This window comes from Canis lupus, chromosome 2, assembly GCF_048164855.1.
Source record: "Canis lupus baileyi chromosome 2, mCanLup2.hap1, whole genome shotgun sequence".
NCBI classification, from domain to species: domain Eukaryota; kingdom Metazoa; phylum Chordata; class Mammalia; order Carnivora; family Canidae; genus Canis; species Canis lupus.
In genome coordinates this window covers 54,268,364-54,281,637 of record NC_132839.1, presented here as the reverse complement: position 1 = coordinate 54,281,637, position 13,274 = coordinate 54,268,364, and the positions used below count along the sequence as shown (strand labels likewise).

Sequence of the window (13,274 nt, the reverse complement as noted above, 5' to 3'; positions counted from 1 at the left end):
GTAGCTGGTGTCCGAGGTTTCTAACTTTTTAAGACCAAATAATATTCCTTTGTACATACATGTCACATCCACTCAGCCATTGATGAGCACTTGGGTTCTTCTGCCTTTTGGTTGTTCTGTGGATAATGCTGCTGTGAAGACAGGCATACAAGTGTCTTTTGGAATACTTGGTTTTAATTCTTCTGAGTATGTGTCCAGAGGTGGAATTGTTTGATTATATGGTTATTCTCTTTTTTAAAATTTTTTGAGGAACAACCATACCAATATACTTTGTATTTAAACAATGATTTTTAAAAAGATTTTATTTATGTATTTACTTATTTATTTATTTATTTATTTATTTATTTATGTATATGTATATCATACATATATATATCAAGAGAGAGAGCGAGAGCACACGGTAGGGAGGAACAGAGGGAGAGAGAATCTCAAGCAGACTCCCTGCTAAGCACAGAGTCCAACAAGGGGCTCAGTTTTACCACCCCAAGATCATGACCTGAGCCAAAATTGAGTCAGGTAGTTAACCAGCTGAGCCACCCAGGTACCCAAAAACATATGTTTTTATTACACTTCCTCCCTGAAGCCAGAAGAAGTACCCTAGTTACATCTGGGCAAAATACCAGGGACTGATGTGCCAGAGAGCTTCGTGTGTCAAAAATGCACACACAGGGCAGCCCAGGTGGCTCAGCAGTTTAGTGCCGCCTTCAGCCTAGGGCGTGATCCCGGAGACCCGGGATCGAGTCCCACATCGGGCTCCCTGCATGGAGCCTGCTTCTCCCTCTGCCTGTGTTTTTTGCCTCTCTCTCTCTCTCTTTCTGTGTCTCTCGTGAATAAATGAATAAAATCTTAAAAAAAAAAAAAAGAAATGCACACACATAGGCACATGGACATATATACTGTCTTGACTCTCCATTGTCTGCAGTATAAATTGGCCCTCAGATCCTCCATGGTCCATTCTAGATGCTAGACCAATGAGTCTTATCTGGGGGCGATTTCACCAGGAGACATTGACCGTGTCTGGAAGCATTTTTGGTTGTCACAGCTGGAGGGGCGCTAGTGGAAAGTAGTGAGCAGAGTCTAGGGGTGCTGCTAAATATGATACAATGTACTGGACAGGCCCCTGCAACAGAAAATTATCCAGCCCCAAATGGCAGTAGTACCCAGACATTAGGCCCAAACTACCTTGTTGGCATTGTCTCTAGACTATTGCATAAATCTGCAATTCCTGCCAGATCCAGTGCTCCTCATACCCAACACTAGCTGAATTGCTTCCTCCGGTGCCTTTCACCTAAAGTCCTTCTCTCTGCTTCTTTGATGTCAGAGCCCCACTCAGCCCTCCCACCATCTCAGTGATTCTCTCTGGTCCTTGAAGCCATTGCCCTCTTCCTTCTCAGACTGCTAATTTGGTGCTTAATTAATAATAGAAGGTGGTCCCTGTGATCTTTCCAGCATGACTGAAAGCACCTCAAAGGCCATGTTTATATGATTTGATTGGAAAGAGGAAGTTCCACCCCTCACCCTGGCAGGTACCTGTGACCTCTAACCCTCTGGGGGTTTCCATGGCCACCTTCCTGCTGCACTGTAGGGTACAGTGGTTGAGTCAGCAGCACGGCCACTGGCACAGCAGTCGAGTACACGGAGATTCAGCTTTGTTGGGAAGTACTGGCTGGATGGAACCTGGGCCCACACGTGAGCCTGCTGACCAGAAAAGTATTCATGCTGAGGCTGGTTTCTTATCCAGGCTCTAAGGAAGGGATGAGGACAAGTACAAAGGAGTGGCCTGTTTTGCCCCCGGTAGAGCACAGGCTCTGTAGGGTCTATCTTAGGAAGGCTGGGAGACACCCCTTGGGCAGGGCTTGTTCTGGACTAGTCATCAATGGTGACAATGATGGGGATACTAGTAATGAAAGCCATCCTGACTCATTTAGAACCCATTGTGGGGGGCAGCCCGGGTGGCTCAGCAGTTTGGTGCCTGCCTTTGGCCCAGGGCATGATCCTGGAGACCTGGATCGAGTCCCATGTAGGGCTCCCTGCGTGGAGCCTGCTTCTCCCTCTGCCTGTGTCTCTGCCTCTCTCTCTCTCTCTCTGTGTCTTTCATGAATGGATGAGTAAAATCCTTAAAAAAAAAAAAAAAAAAAAAAACCATTATGGGGCAGACATCAGGCCAGGTGTTAGATACAGGTTATCGCAGTCAGTCCTCATAATTCTGGAAGGAAATTGGAGAACTGAAAGGGTAGTTTGCCCCAAATCACTCAGCTAACAGAGAGCGGAGCTGAAATTTAAATAAGATCTGTCTGACTTTGGAGCCTGTGCTCTCAGCCTTGAGTGTGGCCAGGCAATTCAGCTGGTAAGAATGAGCTATCACTGTTCATGGAAGAGGTTCATGTTAGAGAATGCTGAGACGTGCGGAGCATCTGTCTGCTCTCACTGGAGAGGTCAATGACCAAGGGGCTCAGATATCTGTTGGGAATCAGGAGCTAGTGTCAGGTCCAGCTGCTGGGCTGGTGCAGGAAAAGCCGTGAGGTCTCTGTTTTGGCCACACCCCAGCTACCACAGAGTGCTCTAACCCTTCTTATTTTTATTTCCTCTTTAGGTGCACTACATCCTTCAGGAGGTGGTGATGGGTGGGATGGTATTGGAAACCAACATGAATGAAATTGTGGCTCAGATTGAAGCTCAAAACAGACTGGAGAAATCCGAGGTGAGTGCATCACTATGATTTTGCCCCAGCCAGTTCGAAGAGACTGAGGCAGAATAGGGAATGGATATGTGTGTTGGCTTGTGTTGCTATGGAACCTTAGGGATATTTATGCTCTTCTTTCTTCCTTGGTCCATCAAAACCAATTGATATGAATGCCAGTGGTGAAAATTAAACCTGTAAGAATTATGGCTAAAAGTATGAACGGGAAAGTCAGATGGCGCTGGAAGACAAACAACATGGGGATTATGGCCCATATTTGTGGTTTGTCATTCCTCCTTTTAAAGCTGTACATTCCCTGGAGGGAGCCAGAATGCCCTTTCCTGGTCCCAGCATGGTTTCCTAGTGCTATGGCAGTCTGATCTACCCATGGCCATTTCTTTCAGTGTCTTTGAGACCTCAGAGTTGCCAGTTTCCTTATTTCCAGTTAGCTTTATACTCGGGCAGTAGAGTGTTTGCAAATAACACTGTATAGTGCTCAGTAGGGATGCCTGGCTGGCTCAGTTGATGGAGCATGCTGATCTTGGGGTTCTAAGTTTGGACCCCAACGTTGGGCATAGAGGTTACTTAAAAAAAAAACTCACAATAAATTCTGTCCTACTCATCTGAAGTCTCTCCGTCACCTCCATAAGCCTTACCAGAGAGTAGAGGCTACAGGCATATACCTTCATACGTGACAGAGAGAACAAAAGAAGTTACCTCTTTAACGAGCTGAGTGTCTTAAAGGCTTCATTGCCTTTTGAAATGGAACTTGATCTTGCAAAACCAGGAATTCCTCTTTGAGGACTGGTAGCCCTGCTAAAGAAGCTTTTCCAGTCCACAGCTAGAGTGGCATGACAGTTTTTTTAGAGATACAGGCTGGGAAGCTTCCAGGAATAGTAAGTGAGTCAGAGGCAAGGGGTTTGGAAAGCGGAAGAATGGAGACGTGCTGGGCAAGAGTGTAACTGGAGTTGGTCTCCTAAAAGCAGTCACTAAGGAGGAAATGGTTCTGAAAGTCTTATTGGTTCCTCCCCTTCTCTGCCCTCCATGGATGAGCCAGAGGGGCTTGCCGAACATGGACACCTTCCTCTGTTTATTAACCAGCCTTTCTATGGGTGTGGGTACATCGGACCCACATCCTTCCTCCCACTTGTCGCCACATGACATTTCCAAAGCCAGCTCTTTCCCATCTCACTGTGTTAGTTGGCAAGCAGTTGCCCGAAGCGCTGACTTCCTTTTACTTTTAAGAATTTCCCTGTGAAATGAATGAATGAATGAATGAATGAATGAATGAATGAATGAATTTCCCTGTGATGACACTTGTCTCTGAGAGTCTCTTCAAGAAAGCATTTTGTTTCAGAGCCTGAAAAGTGCCCCAATACTATGATTTGGTTAAACCATCTCAGGTTTATTGCAGCAAGCATTTATTAAGCGCCTGCAGCATGCAGGGGACTCTTAGGTGCTGGGGCTACAACACTGCATAAGCCACAGCTCCTCTGAGAGCACGGAGTGTAGGTCCCTACCCCACAGCTCCCATCTAACCTCAAGATCATTATGTTGGCTATCTTTGAGGGATAAGGAGGAAAAATCAAAACACGCATTGTGTATACTTAGTATGGACGGTTCCAGGTCTCCGTCACTTGTGTTCCTAAGCATTAGACAGATGATGCTGAGCGTGTCTCATGCCCCTCCTGTCTCTCCTCAGGGTGGCCTTTCTGCAGCCCCTGCCCGGGCCGTGTCTGCTGTGAAAAACATCAATCTGCCAGAGATTCCTCGCAACATCAACATTGGTGATCTGAACATCAAAGTCCCCAACCTGTCCCAGTTTGTCTGAGAGTCCACAGCTACTGAACTGCAGTCCTTGAAGCAAGTCAAGCTGGTCCTGCCACAGAGCCCACCTGAGCCTTAGAAGGGTCAGGCCCTGGGGCCCTGACACCTGCAGCCGTGGAGTTGGGGGTGGGAGGGAATCCTGGGTTCACGGCTAGCATGTACCTGGTTCTCATATGTCCCACCTTGCCGGCCTCTGATACATGTGGCTGCTGCAGATGTGGGAGGGGGCCCTGGCTTCCTCCGTGGGGGTCAGTATGCCCGAGCCACTTGTACCTTTACCTCGCACCTGTAGCCACTTCCAGGGACTGGGCACTATACTGGGACCCACCTGCTTCCTAGAACCCACCACTAGGACATTCCCTGACTAGAGTCTTCATCCTTAGCACTGCGAGGCTCCTGGGGACCTATAGCATTCACTTGCTGGCAGGGTGCCATAGCTAGGAAAGGGCTGACACTTCATATGAGGGTACGTGGTGAGTGGCAAACAAGGGCAGAGTTTTATGAGAACTGGAGTTGCCTGCTGGCTCTACTAGGGTTGTCATGCCCAGAGTTCTTTCGTATAGGCAAGTTTTCTGGTTACCACCACCTACAGAATGTTTCCCTCACTGCCACTGCCCTAGCTCGGTTTGCCCAGGACACACTCCAGATCATGAACCTGGCGCATGCCAGGAGGGAGAACACCCCCTTCCCCACGGCTGTTTCTTCAGCACAGCCACAGGGTCCCTCATCCACAGGGAGAGGCCCCGTGTCTGTGGAAGGCAAAGCTGACAACATGTGGAACATCTCAGAATTATGACTCTTTCGAGGTTTAAAATACATTCTTCTCACGAGGAGCAGACGGGTCAGTTGCTGTGTTATAAATGATGAGTTTTCTCCATACAGGAAAGCCATTGCCATCTGTACCAGTTTGTGGAGTATGAGAGCCTAAGCTGGGATCACTTGTTCTAGAACTGGCACTGGGAAGGTTGGGGACATGGAAAGCGTGCTGGCCAGGACTGGTGGCTGTGTAGCATCATCTCCCTAACTTGGGAGGAGTCCCTTCCTAAGCTCTGCTTATGGGCCCTCGCCATTCCCCTCAGGTGACTGCCTCCCATAGCTGGCTTTGGAAACTTGTAAATTTTTCTGTGTGCTGAGAATCTTTCTGTCTGTGGTTAATTTAGAGCTAAAACTGCACTTTAGAGTAGTGCCTCTTCCTGTGCTGCGTCAGGGGGCCAGGTCTCAGGACGTTAGGGAGCTCACTGCATCATGGCAAAGCCCCCCAGTCTGGAGGTTTCCTGTGCCTGCTGACAGAGGGCCCAGACTGCCTGCCTGAGTCTCCTGCTGCTGCTGCAGAGCCCATCTGAGGTGGTGCCCATGGGACCACAGTGCTTCTGTCCTTGGCGCCCACTGCTCCCTGCAGTCTCTTGTCCTCACTCCTTCAGACTGTCCCTGATAGCCTCGGAGATGAGTGTGGTGATCAGAAGTTAGGCCCTCTTCTGTCAGAGATGGAGGTTACTCTATCTGATGTCCCCACTGATACCATTTTTTTTTTTGAAGGGTTTAATTTTTTTTAGTAGACATTTCAGCACATTCATATCCCCCCCCCTCACATTTCCGAATGTGGAATAAGAAGGAAGAAGACTGATACTTACTTTGCACCTACCGTAAGGCCTTGTGAGCAAGATCCTTCTATAGCCCTTAGAACAGACAGGATTGTCTCCATTTTGCAGGTGAAGAGAGTAAGGCTCAGGTCAAGTAACCTGCTTATATAGGACTAAGAATTGAGACTCTGCCTAAATCTAAATTCCATTTTCCTTTACTGCTCGTGATGGCTTCTTCAATTTTATCCTTTTTGTTACAGATAAGGAAACAGATTAGTGGCTTCTCATAAACACTGATGAAGCCAAGCCTGATTTGCTCAGTGGACCAATGACAATGTCCTTGAGGGCAACAGCTGGAGGCCCCTTACTTGCTCCATGGAACTGATGAGGGAACAGTAGCCCAGAGTGTTCAGTGTTGGATTGAGAGTCACAAAGCTAGAACCTAGTCCTTTTTCTTGCGTTTATTTAGTTTTGTGGTTTCGTGTACTACTTCAGGACAGCTGGATATACTAGATTTCCATGGACAACCTTCAAATGTTTTTAGCTGCCAGAAACCATTGGTTTCTGCTCTGCTCCCACGAACCACTGACCACTGACAGGTCCCGTAGACTCCCAACAAGTGGAGCATCCCAGTGACATTCCTCAGACTGCCTCTAAAAGTAGCCTAAAACTTCATCCTAGCATTTTATTTGGAAAACTCTGTGCCTTTGGACAAGCCACAGTAACTTCATTAACTACTTGAGGTTACCTGTAAATCCAGCCAGCTCTCTTGCCTGCTACCAGCAAAGCCATAAACTTCTCTTTTCTTTTTTTGTTTTTTTAAATTAAGAGGAAATTGTATGCCTTTTTTTTTAAATAAGATTTTCTTTATTTATTCATGAGAGACACACAGAGAGAGGCAGAGACACAGGTAGAGGGAGAAGCAGGCTCCCTGCAGGGAGCCCAATGCAGGACTTGATCCCAGGGCCCCAGGATCACGCCCTGAGTGGGTGTAATGCTTAACCACTTAGGCACCCAAGCATCCCTATATGCCTTTTTTGAAGAAGGATATAGATTCTGCTGAGAAATGTCAATTATGAAAATAGAGACTGGGCCTAAATTTTGGAGTCCCTGGACTGTTTACACTGAGGGCCTCCTGACGTGGGACAGAATACTGGGTTTTCAGTGCTCACTGCCCCTAATTAAAAAATTTTGTTATGCAGTTTCTGAGTGCCTGGCACATGCCAGGCTCAGCTTCCTGCTCTTGTCTCTGCTGAGTACCTCTGAGTGCCCACATTGAGTGGCTAGCAGTCTGAATTTGTAGTCTGAATTTGTACTCTTGTCTCTGCTGAGTACCTCTGAGTGCCCACATTGAGTGGCTAGCAGTCTGGAGTTGGTGACTATGTTAATATGGAATATTTAAAGGACAAGAACCATTTCCCACCCCCAATAGCCCCATCATGCCTTTCTGGGCAATACTCTAAATAGCTTGTCTTAGTTCAAGCTGCTATAACAAAAAGACCATGGACTGGATGGTGTTTGAACAAACATTTCTCACAGTCTGCAGTCTGATCAGGATCAAGATGCCAGCAGATCTGATGTCTCCTGAGAACCTGCTTCCTGTTTCATGGGCTGCCGTCTTCTTGCTGTGTCCTCACGTGGCAGCGAGAGAAAGCTCTGGGTTCTTCATCCCCTTATAAGGATGCCAGTCCCATCGTGGGAGCTCCACCCCCCTGACCTCATCCAAATCTAACAACCTCCCAAAGCTCCTCCCCGCCCCTCAAAACCATCACACTGGGGATTAGACTTCCTTCAGCATCAAAATCTGAAGGACACACATTCATCTATACAAGGCACCTAATTACTTAACTTTTCTTCTTGGCCTGGTCACAGCACTGTGTTTGTTTCAGCCTCCCACACCTGCCCTGCCTCCCAGGGGTGCCTGTCTCCCTGTGCTCATGGTTATTCTAGTGCCCACACACGCCCTTGTGCCACCTGGCCCATGCTCACAGGCTGCTAAATGGCTGTCCCCCAGTGTGAGATTTTGCCCTCTAAGGAGCACGAGAGGGTTCCCATCTGCTCTGTTCTGGGAGCTGTCAGCAGATACGCAGACAGGCCCCCTTTAAGGAAATGGTTCCATAGAAATGATTAATCTTTTCCGAAAGACTGCACATTCTTTCCTATTTCAGTGAATCATGTTTTAAGAAGGAAATCTGTTCATGTAGTTCAAAATTTAAGATAACAGAAGGCTGTTCAGCCAGATTCCCACTCTGTTCCCATAAACCACAGAGCCCCCTACCTCTAGTAGCAACACGGGTTTCCAATTTAAAGGATTAAGAAATAAAGTCCCTGGATTTTTATAACCAAAACTTGAGAGTGTTCTCTTTCTGAAAGAGTTAAATTCCTTTTGACTTTGGTGATTGATCTCAGCCTGTTATAGCATGTCCCCCACTGGACAGAAGAGGGGCCTCTCAGACCGCCCCACATAAAGTAGCTTCCTGACTTCTGCATCCCTATCCTTGCCCTGCATTTTCTTTTTCCATGGCACTCTGAAATATATATATTTGGGCTACAGACAGTAGCTACTGTCTGTCCCCAGATAGGATGTATGCCCCTGGGGGCGATGAGGGAGGCTCATCCTTTGTTTGGTACTGTGTGGACAGTGCCTGGTGCATACTGCTCCGTCAGGAGCTGGTAAGTGAGAGTCAAGGCAAACTGCAATTCCATCTTACGGTAATGTATAACTTGTGCTCTCTGGGGCCCTGTGCTAGTCCTTCGGGAAGGAGAACCAGGGCAATGGCGCTGGGAGCAGCAGGAAGGAAAGGACCAGGTGATGGCCTGTGGAAACTGAGGGGGAGGAAAGCGACAAAGCTGATGACTGAGGAACCCGAGTTACTGGAAGACCGGCGAGGGAATTACTTGAGAGGGGAGGAGGTGGTTTGGGAGGAAGAGAAACCCAGACTTTGGATGTGAACATGTTAGACTGGAGTTGCCTGAGAGTAGCTGGGGCAGACATCCACCAGCCAACAGGGAGCCTGGGAGGAGGCAGGAGAGGAAACCGGTTGAAGCTGCAGGGGTGCGTAGTGTGGACATGGCCTGTGGGCAGGGGAAGGGAGAGGAGACGGTGCAGCACCTCCAGTCAAGGGGCCTTCAGTAAGAGGCCAAGGGGCTGAGGACATGGTCTCTGGGCTCATAGTTGTCCACATGTGAGACAACACAGTTCAGGAAGGGTGTTGAAGGGTGGCTCCAGCCAAGTGGCAAGGCATATTTCAACTGCAAGACATATTTGAACATGTCTGTGTAGGCCACAACTCCACTCTGGGACATACACAGCCTGCAGAAGATCAGCATCCTCAGCCATAAAAAGCGGGAACCAGGGACCCCTGCCTCCAGGGGTTGTGAGGGTTAACAGAACTGCTATAGACCACGGAGGGCCCCCAATCCCTGGCTGATGTCACCACTGGGCGTTTTGCAGAGAGTGACAGAAGATGCAGTAAACTAGGAGGTTTGGAAGGTGGGAGGGGACCCGAGGTGGGCCTCAGAGGGCAGGCTGCTGGCCCAGCCCCAGCAGTGAGGCCAGGCTCCTATCCACAGGCCACCCCTGGGTAAAGCCATAGTGGAAGTGGGGAAGTCTCTGGAAAGCAAAGCTTTTCTTACAATGAGGAGTTTGAAGACAGAAGAGCAAACTTCTGATCATTAGGACCTGAAGTGTGGGAGCCGCAGTCTGGAACCCCCTCCCAGGCAGCAGGGAAGTGGAAGGTGTCTGTGTTTGTCCAGGACTGGGGTGAGGGCCTCTGGACAAGCAGGCCTGGCTGAGAGTTGGAGTTCTGTAGGGACTCCACACTTTCCACGAGAAGTGGAATCTCTGAGCCTTCGCTAGAGCAAATCTTACTTTGTTGTTCAACTCTGACATCATCTGGCCTCCTGAGAGCACTTGAGAACAGGAATGCCCTCTCCTGCCTCCTAGAATTGGCCCCTGGCTTTAAGAGGGCAGGTGGAAGGTTTTCTTCTGCATGGCTGAAAATGAATGCCCTCTGCAAACACCTGACATCAAGACACAGCTGAAAATGATATAAAGGTAGAACAGGTAAATTCTCAAAGACTGGAGTCCACTGGTCCTCCAGATTGAGATGATCCTCAAAATATTTACCTGCCAGCATGGCTCAGGCAGTGACTCCTCAGAGTGGAGGTATGAGACAGGGAATAGGGGTGTTACCAGTGGTCCATGTCGATCTGCCACCAGGAAGGACCTTGTCTCTCTTGAGGCAATAGAAGAGGACCCAGGAGGAGCCACTCCTTTACCACCGTGGGTGCAGCCAAGATAAGCCCCTGGATTTGCCTGTGTGGCTACGTGAGCCAGCGTGCCTCCTCCAACATGGGGCGATGCAGTGGGAGGAAGCCTCCCCATACCCTATCTCTGGACCCTCACAAGCAGGCAGTGAAGCTGGCGGTGAAGAGACAGCCACAAACCCAGGGCACATGCCATGGTCGAGATCACTGCTTTTGCCCTGGGCAGACTGGGCGAGCTTCCCTCCAGCTTCTTAGTTCTCAGCCCTGGTCTCCTCCCCTGGCCTCCCCCAGCTAGCCACAGGCCACACGAATCTCGCTCTGGCTGCCCAAAGATGGCGACACAGCCTGGGAAGTAATTCTTGCTGGGGAAAGTGAGGCAAGTTGGGTTTTTTTTGTTTGTTTGTTTTGTTTTGTTTTGTTTTGAGGTGCCAGCTCTTTAGCCAGCTTTCCTGGAAATGCCTTTATGTGGCTGGGAGGTATGGGCATACCTTCTTCCCCAGCACCCATCCCCTGGGAAGGAGGCTCCCGCTCAGATGCTGGGCTGGCACTTGGGGGTGTTTTCTGCTGAAATTCCCTGCCTGAATTTCCTAGCCCCTAACTGCCTTCTCTCGAGCAGCCAGGCCCTTCTGGGCCCTCGTAAGTGCCGACCAAGCCATCAACTGTTTAAAGTGCACGATGACATTACAGCTTTGGAAGGAAATCCCAGAGTCCAAAGTCTGTGCCAAGCAGGCAAGTGCTACAGTGGTGCTACCTGGCATCATGCTGTCCCTGGCTCAGTTTGAGAACCCAGAGGGGGCCCTCCCTGTCAGCCCCACCTGAGCTGCAGTGCTCACTCAGGGTCATAATTCTTCCCGGTTAGCCACCTCATTCCCAGCTCCCACCCAGCCCTGCTGAGCTGCTCTAGGCTCATGTGGCCCTAGAAGAGCCACGAATCCAAGGCCAGGCTGGGCTCCCCTGGTCTTCCAAGTGACCTCTAGCTCCCATGTGTCCTCAGAAGTGGTACCTTTGTCCTGAGCCTACAGTCCCCAGCCTTGTGCCTGGATGAAGCTCAGGTGGCCCAAACCACTATGTTCTGACTCCTTCAGAGCCCTCAAAGGTAAGCCGCCTCCCCAGGAGCCACTGCCCACCACTCACAAATACTGTCTCACAACCAACCGACTGTCCCAGAACCCACAGGTTACCTCCATGCCCCACCCCCTGCCCTCATCCCTTCCTGGACACCATCACAGCCCCTAAATTGTTGTTCTACCCCTCCTTTGCCTCCTTATAGCTTGTTTTATCACCCAGCAGCCAGACTGAACCTTCTAAAGCATTCAGCAGACCACAACACTGCCCTGCAGTGTTTAATACCTTCCAAAGGCTTTCCACTAGCCTCTGAACAAAGCACAAGGCCCCGCCTAGCTGGCCCCTACCTGTCTCTCTGTCCTCCTCTCCTGCTCCTCCATCTGATTTCCCTGCTCCAACCACAATGGCCTTCATGGTTCCGTGAACATGCAGGGCTCACTGCCACTGCAGGGCCTTCACCCTTGCCTCCCAATGGCCAGTCTTCTGGTCTTCCTTACTTTGGGAGTCTCTGCTCAACTGTCTTCAGAGGACCTCCTTGTCCTGCCTGTTTTTCCAGTCACTCCCTCTCCACCACCCCCCTTTGTCCTTCGTGGCACTTGTTATCTGACATGATAGCATATGTAATGTCTCCTCTGCTTTTTTCACTATTTTCTGCTGCTATTTTGCTGGTACCCAGCACAATGCCTGATCCCCATTAGCCGTTAGTAAATAAATAATGATTCAACGCTTGAATGCATGTCCCTGTTTCCCTCTCAAAGGACTGAAGCTCCACACTCACTCCAGGCTTCAGGCCAGGAAGCTCTGAGGTGGGAGTCATGGGATCTGACTTCATGATTCTCTATGTGACCCTGCGTGAGTCATTTAGCTGCCTGCTTCAAGCTGTAGGAATAGTGTATGAGAAACACTGATCATATAGACAGAAAGCCCTAAATGGGGTATAAACTTGGTTTGAGTCCTGGCTCCAGCAAGTCAGCTGTGTGACCTTAGGCAACATACTTAATCCTCTGTGTTTCTGTTTCTTCACCTCTGAAATGGGAATAAAATAGCTCCCTTGAATCATTTGGGGTTCTTGGTTACAAACAATAGAACCAACCTAAAAACTTCCTGAAGGGCTATGGTGAAGCTCTCACAGACTCAAAAGGAAGGTGGAAAACTCAAAACCAAGCTGACCCAGACACAAAGGGAGAAAAAAAAGATCCTCTGGAACATGTCACCAACACTGCCAACCCTGGACTTCAGGGCCACAGACCCTGCTGTCCATCCTTGAAGACACAGATTCCTAGGCAGGTGCCTTTGATTGGTGAAGCCAGGGCCCAGGGGCTGGCAGCAGAAGTAGAGGAGGCTGGCCCCAGCCTCACACAGTGGGGAGCTTGCCAAGCGAGGTAGAGACAGCTGTCCACCACATTGCATGCCAAGGGCTATTGTGTGGGTCAAGAGTTAATGCAGAACTTTCCTTTACAGCTGGTGGGAAACTGTCTGGTGGAATCCACTGGAGTTAACATATGCTTATCATGTGACTCAGTGGTACCAAATGAGTGCATGTGTCCTACCAAAAGATGTGGACAAAAATGTTGATAGCCCTATGTATAATTGCCAAGGAAGAGGAACAACCAAGTGCCCATCTGAATGGAATGCATGGGGTCTCCTGGCTGCCTCAATCAGTTAAGTAGTCTGCCTTTGGCTCACATCATGATCCTGGGGTCCTGGGATAGAACCCCACATCGGGCTCCCTGCTGCTACTCCCTCTCCCTTTGCCCCTCCCCCTGCTTGTGCTCTCTCTCTCTCTCCCCCCCCCAATAAATGATTAAAATCTTTTTTTTAAAAATTTTTAAAGATTTTATTTATTCATCACA

General features: G+C 49.2%; 1 protein-coding gene across 2 annotated transcripts in view; it reads left to right on the top strand.

Moving 5' to 3' along the window:
- Window positions 1–5,340, top strand: part of AP3S2 (adaptor related protein complex 3 subunit sigma 2) — a 57,641-nt gene extending 52,301 nt beyond the window's left edge. For both annotated transcript variants that reach the window (XM_072799959.1, XM_072799949.1), the window contains 2 exons: window positions 2,594–2,701; window positions 4,383–5,340. In XM_072799959.1, coding sequence (XP_072656060.1) covers window positions 2,594–2,701; window positions 4,383–4,511 — 237 coding nt within the window. In that variant the 3' untranslated portion in view covers window positions 4,512–5,340. The remainder of the gene's footprint in view (window positions 1–2,593; window positions 2,702–4,382) is intronic.
- The last annotated feature ends 7,934 nt before the right edge of the window (window positions 5,341–13,274 follow it).